Here is a 21,816-nt window from a genome sequence, read left to right as displayed (position 1 = left end):
CTTCAAACCATGCTAACTTTTATAAACTGATTGTGCTGTCCAATTTGTTGTATGGGTGCAAGACCTAGACCTGCTATAGGCATCACATCAAGCGTCTAGAAAATTTACATGTATGACACCTGTGTGGCATACTCGGCATTAAATGCCAGGATAAAGTTACCAGTAATGAGGTTCTGGAACACGACCACTCCACAGAGATTGAAACCATGCTCATTGCTTCATGTTACACTGGGCTGATCATGTGCTGAGGGTGGATGACACCAGACTGCCAAAGCAGTTGCTGTACGGAGAACTGAAAGTGGGTAACCTCACACACGCTGGCCAGGAGAAATACTTGAAGGACACACTGAAGCATAATTGGAAGCAGCACAACGTTGACATCTATAGCTGGGAGTCATCAGTAACAGTCAGATCATGCTGGTGAGCAGCAGTCAGTGATGGGATTACTCAATTCGAGATTAATCTCCATATGGATATTGTGGTACAGAAGCTGAGTGGCAGAGACACGGCAGATTCGGTGGCACAGACTTGAATCCCTTCCCTGATATCGAGTTTCATATGCACTCAACGCAAAAAGGACTGCCATTCACTCATCAGCCATTTTAGCCACAGTCATACTCACAAGATATAATACCGTCATCCGTGGTCATGAAGGACACCAGCAACAACTGGCTAGCTTAGGTAGCTCCCCGTTGCTTGCTGGCCTTTGTGATTCCTTTTCTTAGGTGCCTAACTCTCCCCATGCTTTGTACAGGGAGCTTAGGCACCTCACTCAGGGCTAAGGATTCCACTGGGTGGCAGAGCAGCTAAAATTTGGGCGTCGCCAAACTCACACCTGACTTCCAGAGAGTCACACAAAAACACCTGTGGTGAGTCAGGGACTTGAATCCCAGTCTCCCAAGTCATATGTTATTACTCTAACCACTGGACCATCCTTCCTCTGATGTGATTTATTCAGGTGCTTAATGATGTATTTAGTCACCTAGCTTGAGGACTCCAACTTTGAAAGTGCTGACAGTGGCTTTACTTTTATGTTTATGGGGTTAATTGAAAACACGAGGTAAATAAAACAAATTAAGTATTGAATTTAATCATATTATTGGTATGTGACTCCTGGTTTTATAGTGAAAATATAGACCTTTTGATTAAAAAAGATGGATGACTACCTCACTCGCTGTATAGTCTTAGTTATCCCTGGTCCCATTATGGTTGGAGGCATCTGATTCTGTCATGGGTACTGAAGTGTGATTTATCTATCTCTTGTAGCAGTGAGAATGCGTTTTTTTTCCATGGACAGGAACACACACTAGTGGCAATTTACTTACCTAAGCTGGAGGTTGAACCTTGGTCTTTGATGTTCCAGTGCAAGTGGTCTACCAATTGTGTTTTAAAGGAATATCTCTACTAGCTCAACATAGAAGAGAGCCTCCTGTACCGTATACAGCACCTTCCCCACGATTCCTTAAAAACTACCCAATGACTAACCTTTGTGTGTTAGTCAAACCAGTTTCTACAGATTTAGAATATATTTCTCATTAGAGGAAGTGGAAGATTAGATGTTCATAGTCTCAATCAAACCTGGTTGGAAATTTTGTGGCCTTTTTTTTTTTTTGACAGAAAATGGCAATTTGTCGAAAGTGAAATTGTTCACAGGAACGGGGTTGTCTCAACAAATTTCTCAGTTCAAAAAATTATTTGAAAAAAAGTTTTGTTGAAAAATCTTGTTTTGACATTTTCTAATCAAATTCTGTTTTTTAGTTCAAAATGACTTTGTCAGATTTTAAGCTAACTATTAGTAAAAATGCTGTTTTAAATAAAAAAGGTCAAATTGCAATTTTCATTTACTGGAATCATATTTTTTTCAGATTTTAACTTTTCGTCCTGATTTGGGATGGGATTTTTTTTTTTTTAATCTTGAACATTTTCCCAAGATGGGAAAATAATTTCCCATCCAGCTCTAGACTCAAACAATTGTGCATTGTCAAAGCAATCTTTGCAGCTGCTCTAAACTGTAGCAATTGGTACCATTTTTGTGTGAAAACATAAGAATTAAAGAATGAAACCATCTCTTTGTTGTTTGATCCCATAGTTATAAGTGATTGGGTTGTATTATCCTTTGCACAGCAGGCTCCTATTATTAATGCATTTATAAACTTATGGCCCAGAGGATTCATTTTCAGATTAGTCATATCTAGTATCTAGCAGAAAAGTCCACCAAAACAGTGATATCAGCTGTGTAGCCCATTAATATTTCCCTTGGCCTTCTTTGTCAATGAGACTAACAAATAATGGGAGAGTGGAACATGCCAGAAAAGCATTATGTCAGTGTGGAAATGAAAATTGCCAAAATTCCTGAGGGAATTCTGCACCAAAAAAATAAAAAATCTGTGCATAATATTTTAAAATTGTGCAAAATTTTGCAAATTTTATTTGTCAATAAACGTGGAGGTTCCAGCATGGCAGTGGGGAGTACAGGCCACTGGCTGCACAGAGGAGGGAGATCACCCTGCAGTGCCCCCTCTGGGACACAGACTCAGCAGTGAGGCTACACCGAACCCTGACATAGCTCAAGAGCTGAGTCTGCCCCAGAAACACTCCGGGGCCTGCCCCTCTACACCAGGCGCACCAGGTGTGTGCAGGCAGGCTCAGCCCATCAGGATCCAACTGTGGAGGTGCTTCGTTCAGGGGATCCAGGTGTGGGGTGAGAGGGTTCTGTTTGGGGCAATCTGGGTGCAGGTGGCTCAGTGGGAGGTTCAGGGAGAATCTGGTGGGGGTGGGGGTCTGGATGCTACTCTTTCCCCATTGTCTCCTGCCCCTATACCCCTTCCCTCACTCCCACATCCCCCTCCTCCTGTCCCATTCCCTATGCCCTTCTCTTCCCCCTGGCCTATCCCGTCCCCCTTCCTTCCCCACTGCATGTTCCCACCATCCTACCCTGCCCCCCTTGCCCTGCCCCACTCACCATTGTACAGAAAACAGGATTGTGGCCATGCAGGGCACCCAGCACACATAGAAGGAGAATATGAGAGGCACTAGGACACAGAGGGCGGTGTCAGCGAGCCAGAGCAGCCACTCTCCCTCACCCAGAAGGAGAGAAGCTGTTCCGTCCCACCTTCTCCACTCCCCGCCTGGGCCCAGTTTGCAGGGAGAGGGGCCAAGCAAGCCAGAAACATGCCGGGGGGAAGTGCAGCGTGGGAACCACTGAGCCCCCCTGTGCCCTGGCAAGCCGAGCAGCACAAGTCCTGGGCAGATTGGCACTCGCAGAAATTGGGGGAGGGCAGTGACACGTGACCCCATGTACCCCCCCAAACTACACCCATGGGTGTCCACAGCCCTGCCTCCCTAACCCCCCCATGATTTACCTCTCCGCCAGCTGCTCCGAGGGCAGGAAACGATGCACCCTCATTGCTGGGGAGGGGCGTGTAGCTTCCCTTTGCTTCCCCATCAGAAAGTCATTTTTCTGCGGAGAAGCAAAGAAATCTGCGGGGGACATGAATTCTCAAGGTGTGCAATGGTGCGGAATTCCACCTGGAGTTAAAAAAGACTACTTTCCCTCCCTTTCCCATCCCATCCCATCCCATCCCATCTCTTTTAAGATTTTGGTTTGGGCCAAAAGCAGAACATCATAAATCCACAACCTCTTGCAGCAATAAAGATGTGTCATAAAACATGTCATTATTTACAAACATATTACATAAACATAAAAATTGCTGCACTCTAAACTTAGCGGATAAATATATATGTATGCCAAGAGGTTGTATTCCTCTTGGTTCAGTGTCCTCCACTTTTTTAGTAAATGGAAGAGCTGGAACCGCAAACATAAGCCACTTAAGGGGAAAACACAACAGCAAAAGTCCAGAATAGAGCAACACAAATAATAAAAGGTTTAGAAAAATCTGACCTATAAGGAAAGGTTAAAAAACTGGGCATAGTTAAGCTTAAGAAAAGAAGACGGGAAGGGATCTGATAAGGCTGCTACAAAGAGGATGAGCATCAATTGCTCTCCATGTCCATTGAAGATAGGACAAGAAGTAATGGGCTTAATCTGCAGCAAGGGAGCTTTAGGTTAGATATTAGGAAAAACTTTCTAACTATAAAAGTAGTTAAACTCTGGAATTGGCTTCCAAGAGAGAGAGTAAAAGGCTTTTAAGAACAGTATAGACAAACACCTGTCAGGGATGGTCCAGGTATATTAGGTCCTGCCTCAGCACCTGGGGCTGGATTTGATGACCTTTCGAGGTCCCTTCCAGCCCCTACATTCTATGGTTCTATGAAAACCTCCCCAGACAGCATGGCTCATGTGTCCATCCGTTGTTTTTGTATGCAGGGCAGCAAAGCCACAACAGTTAAACTTAATGAACGGGGGCTGGAATACTGGACTAAGTCTAAGTATATATCACATGGTTCAGCTTCCTAGAAGGTCACAGAATTTTGTCAACACAGTAATTTCCCTTGGCAAGCGCTTGAGAAAGAGAGAAACAGATTTTAATTCTTCCTCTTCTTTAAGTCAGCTGAGTTACATCCCTTCTTGTCCAGAAACATTGGTGCAAATTTCACCTCTCTCAAAATATTTTCTCCTCAAACTCAGAGTTTTTCTGGGAATAGGATAGTTGCCTTTACACCTTCCTCTCCAAATGCACATTTATGGGGGGAAATAAAAGTCATCTCCCCTTCTTGCTTGGGTCATCAGACAAAACAGGATTTTGTTGCTTTTGAGAATGGTCTCCTCAGCAGCTTTGGCTGTCTTTATACCTGCTGCTTATATCAGGACGGTCACCTTGTGAAGTGGCCAAGGGGTTACACATCCTGGGTAAGAGGCAGAGACAGGGGCATCCCAACACGGTGAAGCTCTGGAACCTTCAGGGAAGTGAGCCTCATTCCCGTGGAAGTATTAGCCCTCCACACTGCTGCTGTGGCCTCCCTGGTAAAACCCCCTTGGCAGCTGTGCAGTGGCAGCCATGGAACAAATTCAGCAAGAGTTCATGCTGCTTCAGGCAGCTCACAGTCAGGTTAATGTAAGGAAGTGTCCAGGGTAAGCAGAGGATGACACTTGTGGGAGTAGCTGTTCATTGCTGCTTCCCATCCTGTCCCAAAACCCTGCAGTGCACCAACCCCATGAAGTTCTGGTAAAGGAGCTTCCTTGAGGTCTCAGATAAAAGAGGCCATTACCATGGAGACAGAACACACTCCTTCTATTGTCTCCAGGAGAGCTTTGTGGGATCAGGGTCATATTCTGTTTATGGAAGGAGAAGTGACACCTGGAGCTCAAAATTGAGTGGGAAAAGTAGTTGTTTTTCCCCCAAGTTGCCCTGGAATTACTGTGCTGTTACCTGTTTTCTTCCTTTTTGATCCCTAATTACCCTTGGGGGAATTCTGCATCACTGCGCATGCGCAAAATTCATGTCCCCCACAGATTTCTTTGCTTCCCTGCAGAAAAATGACTTCTGATGGGAAAGCAAAGGGAAGCCGGAAGAGCAGTCACACGCCCCTCCCCGGCAGCACAAGCAGGTTGGTTCGGGCACCCAGAGCAGCCAATAGAGATGTAAATCACTGCCGGGGGTTGTACTGGGCAGTCATGCATGTGTGTGTGAGAGAGAAAGAGAGAGACACTCTGTCCCTCTCGCTCACTATTGCAGCACGCTCGGTGTGGAGGGGCAGGGCGTCGGGGTGTTTCTGAGGAGGTAGGCGTGGGGCAGGCTCTGTCCCCTTAGGCAGAGTAGAAAGTAGCAGCCTGCCTGCTTAGTGAATTGTTCCCATTGCCTTAGTGAATTCCCCCAGGAGTATAAAACAGGTGTAAAAGTTTTAAGGCTCCTTTACATTGCCAGAGTGGTGTGAAGGACAGTGTGGCCTCATAAATGTTTATGGTGCTTTAGTGATTAGAACTGGTCTAAAGTTTTGGACTGAAAAAATTTCTTATCAAAATGTGTTCCATGAACTGTTTGCTACTGACCTTTCTGGAAATGGTCAGTAGCCAATACTGTGAGTTTGATTCTCTAGCCATACTGAGCATATGGCTGCATATATTTGTTGACTAATAACTAGAAATAAAGGGACAAACCTAGCTACATTACTATTAGGCAGGAGAGTTTGGAGATTTCCTCCAAAGCTCCCCACTTCCATTCTCCATCCATTGTAGTGTAGTTTAAATAAATTATGAAAGTAATTGAAACCAGAGTGATTATATTGCATTATGTTGACAAATAAAATATGCAGAATTTTGCAGAATTTTAAAATATTCTGTGCACATTTTTTAATTTTTTGGTGCAGAATTCCCCCAGGAATACCTAATATATATATTAAGTTTTTCTTGGTGAAATCCCATTGTATAATAGCTATCTCTACATGTGGACATGTGCAGGCACCAGTTTGGTTTTCTTTTAATATCATGGGATTTTTCAGGGAGGAGTAGGGCGTTGGTGGAAAAAGCTGAATTTCCAGAAGCAGCTGGGGGCAGGGAGGCAGAGTATGTCTGGGGGGTATTGTGGTTTTCAGAATTCAAAGATGTTTTCTGATGTCAGCCTGAAAAACGGTGCCAAGTTGCGTACATCAGCAAACAAGGCTTTCAGTGAGTGAGGGAACTGCTCTGAGTAATAAAATCGTTTGGCAATAAACAGTGGTGAGCAGAAAGTGAATCTCATGCCAGCTTTTGTGTTTGTTGACTGTCTTTCTCAAATGTGAAAAACACATCCATCTTGCTTTATAGTTGACTTTAATACCATTAAGGCATCTTATAGGGTAAAGTGCTGTCTTGGTGACAGGTTAGATAAGAAGTATTTTGGCACCTAGACAAAGAATGAGATAATACTCTGATGCTGTAAGAAGTCCTCCCACTAGTATGTAGTTGGTTATTATTAGAAAACATTTTTGCATTTGCTTATTATTGCAGCATAAATATTCTCTTCACCGAAGACTTCTTCAAATACATTTTTTGTAAAAGAAGAAAATATTCCTGCTATAATGGAATGTTCCAGGAGAAAGAAGACTAACCTCTCAGCTATAGGCACTGACTCCGTGGGTGCTCTGGGGTTGGAGCACCCACGGGGAAAAAATGGTGGGTTCTGAGCACCCAAGGGCAGTCCCCCTATCAGCTCCCCTCCCCCCCAGCACCTCCCGCCCCACGGATCAGTGCCTCCCCCCTCTCTCTCCACACCTCCTACCCGCCGCGAACAGCTGTTTCATGGCATGCAGGGAGGCTGGGAGGGAGGGGGTGGAGCGGGGACACGTGCAATCGGGGGAGGGGGTGGAACTGGACGGGAAGAGACGGGGTGGGAGTGGAGTGGAGGCGAGGTGGGGCTTTGCGGGAAGGGGTGAAGTGGGGGCAGGGCCTGGGGCAGAGCCGGGGGTCGAGCACCCCCCAGCAGTTTGAAAAGTCGGCGCCTATGCTCTCAGCTATTCAGGATCCCCCCGGGTGAATGCCGAGAGCAGCATGAAGCAACTCTCTGGGCAACATAAGTGTGCTTCGGAATATTGGGGAATTGTGGATGCCGTTTGGCTACTGTGGTGGTGATGCTTTAGAGTAGCACAATTGCTGAGGGTTTAGCTGTAATTTTAATTAAAATGTCTTATGTTGTAGCCCTGTAGATGTACATGGTACTTTACTGACACTGAACTAAAAATGGTCCTTGCACTGAGCTTACCACCAGTGTAATGCAAAGAGTAAAAATGAGGGGTGAATTCCTGCCCCCACTGAAGTCAGTGGCAGATACGTAAGAGAGGGGATCAGGGTTTGGCGTGCAAAGCACCAGAGTGATACGCTTGTGGAAGCCAGGTTGCCAAGTAGGTGTTGGCAGCATTCTGAACCAATAGGGAATTTTTAAGGTCAGCATTTTATTCCTAGGTATAGTGCATTGCACTAGTGAAGCCTGGAGGTCATAAGTGCACAGACCACCATGACAAACTCAAAATGTGACAGGATGAAGCACAGTCTGCTTGCCAACCATAGTCCTGTTTGGGACTATGTAAATGCAAACTAGGTACCTTTTAGAGCACACCAGCAGGGTCCACACAAGGCAATTAGAGTGTGGCCCGTTAGAGCATTTTACAAATCACACCCTTGTTGCATGCTTTGCCAAGTGCCATGCAGGGAACCCCTCAGTGTCCAGAAGCTGTAAATAATCCAGCATTAGTGAGGAAAGTGGAGACATTAAAAAATGCCAGCTGTTTACTGTTACAGTAGTTTGTGTAGTTTTTTCCTGGTGAAAATGATCTTCATTGATCCACTCCCATCCGCTTCTTCATTACCTTCAGTAATTAATTAATGCCAATCAATATAGGTTTATGGAAAATAGATCTTGTCAAACTAGCCTGATATTTCTCTTCGATGAGATTACAAATTTGGTGCGAAAGGTAACAGTGTTCATGTAATATACTCAGACTTCTGTGAGGCGTTTGACTTGGTACCACATAATGTTTTGACTGCGACTCTAGAATGATCCATAATCAACATAGCACATATTAAATGGATCAATAACTGGCTAACTGATAGGTCTCAAAATGTAATTGTAAACAAAATAGTCATTGAATGGGTGTGTTTCTAGTGTGGTCCAGCTGGGATCTATTCTTGGTCCTACTATGCTATTTAACATTTTATCAATAACCTGGAAGAAAACATAAAATCATCACTGATAAAGTTTGCAGATGACACAAAAATTGGGGGAGTTGGAAATAATGAAGACAGGTCACTGATACAGAGCAATCTGTATCTCTTGGTAAACTGGGTGCAAGCAAACTGTACATTTTAATATGGCCAAATGTAAAGAAAAGCATTTAGGAACAGAGAGAGCAGGCCATACCTCCAGGATGGGGGACTCTATTCTGGGAAGCAGTGACTCTGAAAAAAGACTTGGAGGTTATGCTGGATAGTTAGTTGAAAATGAGCTCCCAATGTGACGCTGTGGGCAAAAGGGTTAATGTAATGTTTGAATGCATAGAGAGTGGAATCTGAGGTAGGAATAGGGAGTTTATATTCCCTCTGTATTTGACACTAGAAGTCTGTGCAGTTCTGGTGTCCACAATTCAAGAAGGATGTTCATAAATTTGAGAGGGTTCAGAGAAAAGCTGCAAAAATTGTTAAAAGATTGGAAAACCTGCCTTATAGTGATAGACTCAAGGAACTCAATCTATTTAATTTATCAAAGAGAAGGTTAAGGGGTGACTTGATCATAGTTTATACCTACATGGTGAACAGAAATTTGATTATAGAGGACTCTTCAATCTAGCAGATAGTGACATAACAAGATCCAGTGACGGGAAGTTGAAGCTAGACCAATTCAGACTTGAACTAAGATGTAAATTTTTTTACAGTGTGGATAATTAATCACTGAAGCAACTTAACAAGGGTTGTGGTGGATTCTCAATCATGGAAACTTTTAAATCAAGATTGTATGTTTTTCTAAAAGATATGCTTGAATTCAATCAGAAATTAATTCAGGGAAGCCATACACCTCTACCTCGATATAACGCTATCCTCGGGAGCCAAAAAATCTTACCGTGTTATAGGTGAAACCGCGTTATATCGAACTTGCTTTGATCCACTGGAGTGCGCAGCCCCCTCCCCCCCCCCCCGAGCACCGCTTTACCGCGTTATATCCGAATTCGTGTTATATCGGGTCGCGTTATATCGGGGTAGAGGTGTATATGGCCTGTGTTATACAAGAAGTCAGATGAGATGATCACAAAGGTCCTGTCTGGCTTTTTAATCTATGAATAGTTGTCTGAAACTTTTGTGTCTTGCTTCTGATCAGTGGACCTAAATCGGTTTAAAATTAATTGTTTACCAGTCTTGAACTGGTAATGAAGGATCATGTTAAAAATGCAAAGGAGTGCTTTACTATTTTTTTAAACAAGAATAATTGCTGATGTTATAATAGGAATACATTTTTTTAAATGTTATGAGGTTTTTATACTTCTCTATTGATCTCTCTCAAAGAGCATTGTTTTTAAACTTATTTGAAATTGCCTGAACTATGATTTATAACTTGACATGTCTAGGGTAGATTGGTTCAACCAATACCAAGTATATGCATTTCATATTTTATTACAAATACAGCCTATCATCAAACTTCCTTTACTGTACAAGTGAAATTATTAAATAGAACCTCAGTATGGAACTTGGGAGATTCAGCTCTGTTAACTGTCTATATGATGGGTAGGTGATGTGAGGCAGTGTAATTCAGGTTTCCTGTAAATCATTCAGTTGTACAGTATTTTTCCATGGTACATAGCACCAACTTCTACAAAGAGAAGAAGGAGGAAATTGTCAATGGTAGAAGCTTTTAATTGCTAAATGCTGAATGCTAACGCTTGTTGTTGTTTGCTTTGTTTATTGCTGTGAGATTTTTTTTTTTAATTTTAGTCTTTGATTTTTGTTTATTTTTTTAGAATAGTCCTTATCAGTGGCAGAAGATCCTTCTGTAGCATATTTTCAGTGCTGCCGTATCGAGACTGTACCCAAATCGGGTATGTATATTTATGCATACTACCTCGTCTCTTTGGGTCATAACAGCATATATAGTACTGAATAGAAACAATAGGGCTGTCATTTTTAAATATCTACCCCCAAAAGAGAAATATATGATTTGTGGTATAGTATCAGGTTAAAATCATATTTTTAAATCACAGATTTCCTTATCTTTGTTATAATATCTTAGATTATTAAAACTGAAAGAATTTAAAAAATCCAGTTTACTAGTACAATTTACCATTTGTACTGTTTGTTTTTCATGCTTCACTCATCTTGGACAATGCAGATATTCTAGACACTATTACTTTTATATATAGTCAGCTTTCCCTTTCTGGTTCTCCTACACTAGAACAATGCTACAGTATCTAGATTCCAGCACTGTAAAGAAATGATTGGATTCAAACAAAATACTGTTAATTTAACTATTTCATTAAAATGGTTTTAAAAACGGTATTCAGTTACTGAAAACACCAGTTATAAAAATGGAGACAAATAACTTATAAGCCACGGGCCAGATCCTCAGCTGGTGTCAGTGTCTTTAGTGGAGCTATGCCAATTAATACCAGCTGAAGATCTGGGCCAATAGGTTTGTAATTTTCCAAAGATACAGAATGTTCAAACTGAAACCATGTAAGTGAAGACATCAAATTAGGATATGTGAAGTGGGGTAACAATGTGAAAAAGGACAGCCACAGATCACTTTGGGTCAAATTCATCCCTTTTCTAATATCACTAAAGTACATCATGGATGAATTTTGCCCATTGGTTTCACAGTTAAGTTTTTTAGCATTACTATTCAGTGTTTGAGTAATTCATAGCAGACTGTTTTGTGTACAAAAGAAACAGATACCATATGGTGAAATTGGTTCAATTATCCTGTCTTTGAGTAAAAAAATTTCTATAGCTAATTAAACTGGAAAGATGCATCAAGCAAATCTTGAAACATTAGCAGTTTACGTCTGTAGTGCATTGCAGTGCATTTATGATCACTGGAATGTGGAATTTAACTGCTATCTCAGAGAGTTGAATATGCCTTTAAAAGACTGAAAACAAGGGTCTATTCCTTCTGAATTGCAGTGATAATGAGAGAACTACATCCCCAATATGATTTCAACATGTTATGTCTTGCACAACATTTGTAAAGCAACAGGGAGTGGAATGAGGAGGCAGAAAGTGCTAAGACATATCGGTCCAGCCCTGCTTCCATTGTTAGGAAAGCAAAGACAAGAGATGCCCTCTGTCTATCAGCTGAAGCAACAGAGAAGGAGGAAAACAATTAATTAACATCCCCTTCAAATAATGGCTGTTGTGAACCACAATTGAAGCAGTGTATTCATTGACTTCGTTGCAAATTTGCAGACTATGTGTAATGCTTGATTATTGCATCATACTTTGATGCATGGTAGAGTGATGATGAGACACAGGTACTCTTCTGTGACAGTATAATGATAGCATCCCCTTAACTTCACTTTTGTGTATTACTGATTAATATCCGTCTCTGGATTTCTAATTCATCCATACCCGTAGCCAGGTGCTGCTGGTGTCCTGAATACTTACTTTGTGTAACCATTGCCAAAGGGCATTAAAACCAAAACTAATTATTCCTGCAAATATTTTAGGTATTTTCATTTAAAACCAACCAAATTCAAACAGGAATGAGATTTCTGTGCATGTGGTGGAGACAATTTCAGCACAAGAGTTGCTGTGATGAGAATACAGCAGTATTGCCCTTCCTCTCTACCTCTTCTCAGATTCCCAGGCTGTATGGGCAGAGAGGAATTCTGGGCACAGTTGTGTTTTGGGGAGGGTGCCAGTCCACGATATTGAAGGCAGCACAGAAGAGCTCTACTGTATTTGCACTGGCACTTAAACTGTATTAGCAGAACCATTTAAAAACAGGATTGAAAAGTTGTTCCTTCTAACACAGTTTCAGTGCTCTTTGCCTAGCCAGTGTAGAAAAGGCCTAACCGTGTTCAAGAATCATGTTCTAGACTAGGGCCTGTCTTAACTAGTTTTATAACCAAATGAAAGTAATTTAGTAGGAAGCCTAGTAAAACCATGTTTTAAATGGTAGAGCACTAATACGGTTGAGCATCCGTGTATATGGGGATCAGAGAAAACACAAGAGGATGAAACCTGGGATAGCACCCCACATCACCACCACTAGCTCTGTTGTGCTGCTCCGAGCTAGTAAAGACCATGAGACACACATAGTTTCTGAAAAAAGACTGTTCTAAAAAGAAACCAAAGGGTTGACAACATTACAAAATAGTCTTTTCACAATCTGCTACTTGGGGAAGCAAGTTACATTGTAAGTGCTGGGGCTGAAAGAGGGAGAGTGCATGTCAGGGAAATGGATTATCTCCAACTCTCTACGTTTTGCTGCAGGGATGTCAGAGTACTTTCTTGCTTTCCTCTTTTTGCGAATAATGCTCCAGAAATAATATTTAGGGCCTTTTGTCCTCAAAGCATTTTAAAAACATGAAGGGCTAGATTATCACTAGCCTTAGCACAGCCATGCAGGGGAATAGGTGGGAGTAAAATCTCTCCTCCCCACTCAGGAGCCTACTTAAGTTTGCCCACATCTTTGCTCCTTTGCATGCTGGATGCTCCTTTACCCCTATCTCCATGAGCAAGTGAGTGGGGATTGGGGAAGAGCCATGGCTCCCCTTTTGCCTCCACGCCAGGGCCGGCTCCAGGCACCAGCCCAGCAAGCAGCTGCTTGGGGCGGCCAACGGAGAGGGGCGGCACGTCCGGCTCTTCGGCAGCGGGTCCCTCGCTCCCTCTCGGAGCGAAGGACCAGCCACTGAATTGCCGCCGAAGTCTGAAGCGGCGGCGGTAGAGCAGATCGCAACTTTTTTTTTTTTTTTTTTGCTGTTTGGGGCGGCAAAAACCCTGGAGCCGACCCTGCTCCACGCACCAGTCAGGAGAGCTACTCAGGTGAAAGGGGAGGAGCATGCTGTGCCCTGGAGAGTTCTGAGAGGTATTGGGCCTCTCTACACTGTTGTTTATGTCCAAGCAATCTTCTCTGAGATCTTTCCTGTCCCACAAGCAAAGGAAGATGGAAGGCAGAAGATTCTGGAAGTGAATCGCTGGCTAGTTAAGTGGTGTAGAGTGGAGGGCTTTGGTTTTGTGAACCATAGGTCCACCTCCTACAGGGAGAGGGGGCTGTATAGATTGAATGGCCTCCACCTCAGTAGAAGGGGGACCAGTCTCCTTGGGGACAGGCTGGCTAGAGCAGTCAGGAGGGGGTTAAAGTAATAGCAAAAGGGGAGGGTAAAAAGAGGGAAGACATGAACATTCAGCAGAAAATGGAAACGTGGAGAACAAAATTAATCAAAAACCAAAAGGACACGAGGAGCAGAAAGTCTTCAGTTGCCTATACACTAATGCTAGGCTCCTGGGTAACAAACAAGAAGAACTGGAATTGTTCATTTGTTAGCATACATTCAATCTAGTTGATATTACTGAAACCTTGTGGGATGATTCACACAATTTGAATCTTAAAATCAATGATTCTAACCAATTTAGGAAGGATCAAATGAGCAGAGAGGGGGGGAGTGCCACTCTGTCAAAAATGGTGTTACGTGTTTCTGAGTTACTGATAACTTGGAAGAAAATTATCTTGAATGCTTATGGATCAACATCCTAACAGATAAAGCACAAGACGGGGTACTAATTGGTGTCTGCCCGAGACCACCAAATCACAGTAGGGAACAGGATGACCATCTCCTTAAACATTTATCTATAATGTGTAGGGGGGGAAATGAAGTTCCCCATGATCTCACAATTTCAGTGACTCATACTGCCAGTACTAAAATATCATCCTTTTATCCTTGGAATTTCTAAACACTATAGATGAAAATTTCTTAACTCAAGAAGTATATTGCAGCCAGCATGGGGGAATTCTATCTTAGACCTTGTCTTAATAGATAAAGAGGAACTGATCACAGCACTAAAAGTTAATGGTAGCTTAGGTACCAGTGATTATGACCTGATCACACTTACAATGTGCAAGCAGAATAAAGTCCAGACCAGTAATATAAATAGTTGGTGCTTTAATAGGGCCAAATCACTAAGTTGAAAACAATTATGAGGAAAATCAGCTGGGAGGAAGAATTTAATCAGAAAAATGTGAATGACAATTGAGAATCATTTAAGAACACCTTTCTTGAAGCCACAATACCACATTAGAGGAAGAAGGCTATGCTGGTTAAAAAAACAATCTGGTTTAAAGAGGAAGTGAAGGCAGCTGTAAAATAAATATATATATAATAATAAATGAGACGTTAGGAATCATGGAAAATTGATAAGGGAAGGCAAGGGACACCAGGAGAAATCTATGGCCAGCAGAGTTAAGAACAATAAGGAATTTTTTAAAATATATTTAAATATATTAGGAACAAAAAGAATCCTGACAATGATATTGGTCCATTACTAGATGGAAATGGTAGATTTATCAATAATAACGCAGAAAAGGCAGAATAAATATTTCTGTTCTGTATTTGGGGAAAAAACATGTTATACAGTCTTATCATATAGTGATAACACTCTCCCTGTTCCATTGGTGTGTCTGTAGAATGTTAAGCAGAAGCTACCAAAGTTAGACATTTTTAAATCAGCTGGTCCAGATAACTTGCATCCAAGACTTTTAAAAGAGCTGACTGAGGAGCTTGCTGGACCATTAACATTGATTTTTAAATAAGTCTTGGAGCACTGGGGAAGTTCCAGAAGATGAAGAAAGTGAATGTTGTGCCAATTTTTAAAAAGGGTAAACGGGCTGATCCAGGTAATTATAGGCATGTCAGCCTGACGTCAATCCCAGGCAAGATAATGGAGCAATTAATATGGAACTCGATTAATAAAGAATTAAAGGAGGGTATTGTAATTATTGCAAATCAACATGGGTTTATGGAAAACAGATCCTGTCAAACAAACCTGATTTTTTTATGAGATTACAAGTTTGATTGATAAAGGTAATTGTGTTGACATAATTCACTTAGACTTCTGTAAGGTGTTTGACTTAGTGCCGCACAATATTTTGATTAAAAAACTAGAATGATATAAAAGTCACATGGCACATATTAAATGGATTAAAATCTGGCTAATTGCTAGGTCATAAAATGTAACTGTAAACACAGACTAGTCATTGAGCAGGTCTGTTTTCAGTGGGGTTCCTCGGGGATCGGTTCTTGGCTCTGTGCTATTTAACATTTTTATCAATGACCTGGAAGGAAACATAAAATCATCACTGCAAGTTCGCGGATGACACAAAAATTGGGGGAGTGGTAAATAATGAAAAGGATGAGTTGCTGATTCAGAACAATCTGGATTTCTTGGTAAACTGGATGCAAGCAGACAATGTAGTTTTAATATGGCTAAATGTAAATGTGTATATCTGGGAGCAAAGAATGTAGGCTATACTTCCAGAATGGAGGAACTCTATCCTTGGAAGCAGTGAGTTTGAAAAAGATTTGGGTGTCATGGTGAATAATCAGCTGAAAATAAGCTCTCAGTGAGATGCTGTGGCCAAAAAAGCTAATGGAATCCTGGGATACATAAACAGGGGAATCTTGAATAGGAGTATGGAGGTTATTTTACCTCTGTATTTGTCACTGGTGCAATGGCTTCTGGAATACTGTGTCCAGTTTGGGTGCTCACAGTTCAAGAGGATGTTGATAAATTGGAGAGGGTTCAGAGAAGAGACACGAGAGCTCAATCTCTTTAGCTTAAAAAAAGAGAAGGTGAAGGGGTGACTTGATTACAGTCTATACGTACCTATATGGGGAACAGATATTTAGCAATATTCAATCTAGGAGAGAAAGGAATAATACAATCCAATGACTGGAAGTTGAGGCTAGACAAATTCAGACAGGAAAGAAGGTGTAAATACTGTGAGAGTAATTAACTGTTGGAAGAATTTACCAAGGGCCATGATGGATTCTCTATCACTGACCATTTTAAAATCAAGCTTTGGATGTTTTTCTAAAAGATCTGCTCTGGGAATTATTTTGGGGACATTCTATTGCCTGTGCTATACAGGAGGTCAGAGTAGATGATCACAATGGTCCCTTCTGACCTTGGAATCTGTGGGCTCAACTACGTGCCATGGGCTCAACTACGTGCCACAATCTAGCCCAAAGTAAAATAATCCGTAGAATACCGCTGTGAGATAGCTAAGTACTGACTAGTGGCATGGGTCACCCTCACTAATGTAACATCAGCATAATACAGTTGTAATATACTGGAAATATTGCAACCATGTTATTGCTTCATCTGAGTTTTTGAATAATAGACACTCTATTTCCCATGATAATTATGGGCCAAATCTGAGAGATGCTTAACACCCACAGTGAAGTTAATGGAACTGCAGGAAGCCTCATTGCTTGGGATGTGTGATTGACTTTGACTGTAATTTTATTTATATTAAGTTCAAAGAAACCATATGTCATAAAACTTTAAAATGAATGGCCGTTGCACTATAAAGCACTGCATCTGTTTGGTGTATAAATCTACTCCTGTCTAGTACCACAACAAACTTGTTGTGCTTGTTACATTTCAGCTTCAAAAAGGTTCTTTATGGTTAAAGTATTTATGATCTTCATGTTTCTGCAGTAATAAGGAACAAAATCTTGCTCTTCTGAGCATGATTTATACTGACATCATACAGACTTATTTGGAATGGCTGAGATAAACATGCATGTCTCACAGACAAAATATGTACATTAAGAAAAATATGATAGTGATCTAAAGTGATCGATTGGCTCTCAAGCAGAGCTACCACTTGTATGTCTTCCTAAACTGGAAACTGCACCTCCTGGCTGCTGTGTAGACGTAACCTAAAGTTTCTTGTGCTATTTTTTTCCTTTGTCAGAACTTGGTATGCAAGGCAATTTAGATGAAGTCATCATCAACCTCAGGCACACATTTCCTGAATGTTTATCATTCTGTCGACATGGTGAACAGGAACTCCATCTATTCTTAGAAAGTAAAAGAAAAAGATAAATGCTCCTTGCTTTACTTTACCCCACCCCTCCCACACAACAAAAAAACTAATAATAGTGCTGTGGAAAATTACTGATTCATAGGCTTTTTTCCCCTCATATTAATTTTGTTCCCACATAGTGAGAATTTTTCAAAGTCTACAGATTATTTAATGTCAGAAGTATAAGCTTCATTGTTATGTGTATTTTTGGCATGATATTGAGATTAAGCAGGAAACCTCATTAAGGTGGTAGGATTTATTTTTCTGAGATTTCTCTTATATTAAGTAAAATATCAAGGCAGAAGCTGAAATGCTGAGTCCTTGATGTGCTTAGTGAGAGTACACAACACAATTGTAAGGGACTTTGTACCAGTTTCTCAGATTCCTCTGCCAATACACTGTAGCCATAGTTCTTGTTCCAGTAATAAGTGCAATTAGGAAGTGAAAAACTGGAGCCCAGTTATGGTGGGCAGACTCAGTCAGCATGTCAAGGAAAGGCTTGTTGTTGGTATGTCTGGCATCTGATCCTTGCCAAAGCTGTAATTACCCTTATCCCTGCAACAGAGTCAATAAAATGGGAGTTCTTCACTGTGAAGGATGAGAACAGTATTTTACTTTGGATTCCCATGAATTTGAAGTGCTGTTGTTTTCAGGCTAGTCTTAATTAATCTGTAATGGTCTGGGATCATCGAGTATATTTACTCCTAACCATATCCCCCAAAGAGTTTACATTTCCAAATAAAATTCACTTATCAGGCACCTGTTGTTGTAAATAGACTTTTTTTTCTTTTTAGGTTTCTGGGAGTCAGGTTAATATTTAATTGACTTTTAAATAATTCACAGAAATGTTCAGCTAGTGTTGTCATTTAAAGAGCAAGTGCACAGCAGGAATCTTGCAGTGGGTTTTATAGGCATCCATTTTAGAATCATTCAAGAAATGTTTCATTACTGAATCCAATAATATGTGATTTATGGACTGCTAATCCATGCTTAAAATGCATGTGGTAAGAGTTCCTGCTCTGATTTTTGCTTATTCTGATTGTTTATTCTTTCCTATATAGGGCAGAAATAATCAAAACCAGTAATTATCCTATAATAATTTTGCCATGGGATCACAAGTCACACTCTGCTGTTCCAGGAAAAATGCCGTGGTACTGCAGTAAAATGCAGAGAGAGAAAACAGCACATTTTCACTACTTTCACTGCAGCTCCCAAATAACCAGCATGTTGAGCTCTGAACCCTGTCAAAACTTCAGATTTAATTTTTTACATACAGTAGGTAAATAGCACCCACCCAGCACCGCATTTCCTGATACAAAGTGCACAAATAAAATGTTTAGGTCCTGATTTTCCTGTAACTCTTATGTAAATCTGGGGTAACTGCATAGAAGTGAGTGGAGACAAAAAACAATGCATGAAGAGAATCAGGACCTAAGTGCATTATTATCCACTCAGGTAATGTAAGAGACCCTCATCCTGGCATGGAAGGCAATAAGTAAGACTTTTATTTTAACAACATCCCTTGTTTCCCTTTCCTTTAACTGGAGAGAGTCTTTAGAAGAAACCCCCCTCTTTGACAGTCTCTTATATGGTATGAACGATAGTGATAACTGTCCTTGTGGGGGGAAAAGAGAAGAAGGTAGTTGAAATGGTTGGAGCTGTTGTTGTTTCCAAGAAGGCACAAAAGAATTGCAAAGATAGAAAATGCAGCTTCTGGTGCTGACCTTCATTTGCAGTTGCACTGCTGAAACAAACACAGGCATAGCACATCCTTTTATCAGGCACTCTGAGACCTGGCAAACTTGTACCGGTGTCGGGCTTCTTAAGTTGCATCTCCAGTCACAGGCTTATGGCAGTGTTGCAAAATATACAGACTTAGCTGGCTAAGCCAGACTCTCATTATAGAACAGAAGGCAAAAGAAAGAGGGATAGGAAAGAGAAGAAATAAGGTGGGAAAGGAAAAGGACACAATGGGGTAAAGTGACAAAGTCTCACATCCCAGATGGTGTTTGGGATTTAGCCAGAGCCCGTGGAAGTTGCAATGTTATCTGGGTCCCCTCTCTGCTCTGGTCTGGTCAGGATCTCTCTCGGGTTCAGGCAATGAAGGCCCAATGGTATCCTGGTAAATCCCAGGGTCTCAGAAAATATGGGGGGTTGGCAGCAATGATGGTGAAGGTTGCTCCTTTCTGTTCTCTGATCTTTCAATCAGCCAGCATCGGGGTAGCCAGCTTTCTTCCCCACCCCCCAGAGTTTCTTTTTGAGCACCCCAAAAGGGAGTGATGGGTGGAACAGCCCATTCTTATTATTTTGTCTAGCAATTAGGACTAATTTCCGACACACCAGTTTTGGTTCATCGATTACTGGTCCAACACTTTTCTTGTTTACAGGTATAACCCTAATACAATCCTTGAATTATATCAGTAGCCTTTTTGTTTGGACTAATTCAGTCTGTCTCCCTGTGGCACTTTTTCCACAGCCACATTTATTATTATAGGTTATTGTGAAACTTCATAAATTCTTTATCCACTTTCACACAGTTAGGCTCACAAGTGGGTTAGACCGACCAGGCCCCAGTCATTACAATAGTGCTACCACACTATAAATAATAAAAACACAGAGTTTGAAGCCTTAGAAATAATATATATAAGATCGTCTGGGGCCAAACAGTGGCAGTTAGCCACTGAGCAAAGTAAAGAAGCATCCCCTGAGGAACAGAGCCTTAACAGTTACAGTCCCTCTCTGGTACACAAGGGTGTTGCAGAGACTGCGCCTAAAGAACAATGGAGTCTCTCTCCCCTGTTGTGACTGGCCACTCAGCAAGCTGTATAGGAAGAAACAGACATGTTCCAGCTCCTCCTCTACCTGCTGTGGGGGCCCATGTCATCCCCAGGTGTTTAACTGTGCTCTCCTGAATGCAGGGATTGCAACTGTGACAGGTTGCTTGCTGAGTTATAGTAGGGAGAGGCTCCTTGCACACGTCCCTAGTTCTCTGCATCCCCGTACAATGAACTTCTGCAGTCTGGCCCTGCATTAATAGTTCCAGAAAAAAGGTAACTACAGAATGACTTTGCCTAGGCTCCAAAAAGATTGTTTGGTTGGTTGGTTTTTTTAAATGTGTCTGGCTCTGCAGGGAGCCTAAAGCTAACCCATGTGAGGCCTTGGGCCCTCCTCTGCCATTCGGCCCGGCCCACGCACATAGACTTGAATTGCTTTAGGTCTTGGTAATAGGCAAAAGAACAATAGTGGAGTGTAGACTAGGCCCGAGAGAATTACATGCTCCGAGAAAGCACTGTTCTCCACAGTCCTTTATTACGTGGGAGAAGGATGTGCCTGCACTAAAGTGGTCTCTTCATTTATATGTAAAGAAGAACATGCCCAATATTTTAGACCAGTCCTCTCCAGGAAAAGGAATTAAGTTCTTTCTAGCCCAAGGGTGATGGGTTCCAAACAATAATATTTTACCACTATGTTTTACAAAGTGAGCAGGCAGATATTACCTACAAGTATAGGCTTTGGGAAAGGAGAAGACTGAAAAGTGTTTCTGTGGCACTTTCAGAAGAGTACTTAATTTTGAGTGGAATGAGAATAAATGCACTGTAGTAGCAGGGCCCCAGGGATGTACGTTCATTTCAGTAAAGTAAAAGTGACAGAGAAGATTGAGGCACCATTCCTCATTAAACTTCAGCTAATGTTTAGGAAACATAGTTTATACTCTTACTTGTCAGCTGCCCCTGATCTCACCAACAGAAGAATCAGTTCCTTTTAAGTCTTCAGAGGCTACATTTCTGAAAGACAGCTGTGCTGATTTTTTAAAGTATACCCGCTTGCTTCCTTTTGAATGTTAGCAAAGATACCTAACGTTGGTTTTTCCCTTTGATTGCATTAAATAAAAACTGTTCCTTGGGTTTTTGTTTTGTATAATGGCATAATTTCCTCTATAGTCTCCCTAATCTTTTTAGGAAGGAGACTAGAGTACTTTCATATTATTTCAAAGAATTAATTTAGCATCTTGGGAATTTTTTAACGTATATTAATTTCAAATGTATTTGTTTAGAATAAAGTTTTTATGTTGTGGAACTAATGCAGTAGGGTCTTAAATATCATTAAAATTATACCACATACAATTTTTTCCTTTTAATAGAAAGTGTTCCTTTAAGCCTCTTATTACCAAGTGCACAGAACTTAATCTGGTGCTTCTGCTAGAAGGTTATTTTTATATAATTGTTCTGATCGCTCAGTAAAATATCAGGTAACAAAATGAGAATGTAGCATTGTACTAAGTTAAATTCACTTAAAAATTTACATTTTTACAAAGGGTTAAATACCCAGTACAAAGTCTTGTTTTATTATAGAAACACCTTATCCAGAA

The 21,816-nt window shown here is 41.2% G+C and overlaps 1 protein-coding gene across 1 annotated transcript in view; it reads left to right on the top strand.

Annotated features, from left to right (window-relative positions):
• The window catches only part of CABLES1 (Cdk5 and Abl enzyme substrate 1), a 114,582-nt gene that overhangs the window by 66,450 nt on the left and 26,316 nt on the right, over positions 1–21,816 (top strand). The window contains exon 4 of the mRNA XM_065399665.1: positions 10,381–10,458. Coding sequence (XP_065255737.1) covers positions 10,381–10,458 — 78 coding nt within the window. The remainder of the gene's footprint in view (positions 1–10,380; positions 10,459–21,816) is intronic.

Source organism: Emys orbicularis, chromosome 2, assembly GCF_028017835.1.
Source record: "Emys orbicularis isolate rEmyOrb1 chromosome 2, rEmyOrb1.hap1, whole genome shotgun sequence".
In the NCBI taxonomy this organism is placed as follows: Eukaryota; Metazoa; Chordata; order Testudines; family Emydidae; genus Emys; species Emys orbicularis.
This window is presented reverse-complemented; position numbering and strand designations above follow the sequence as displayed.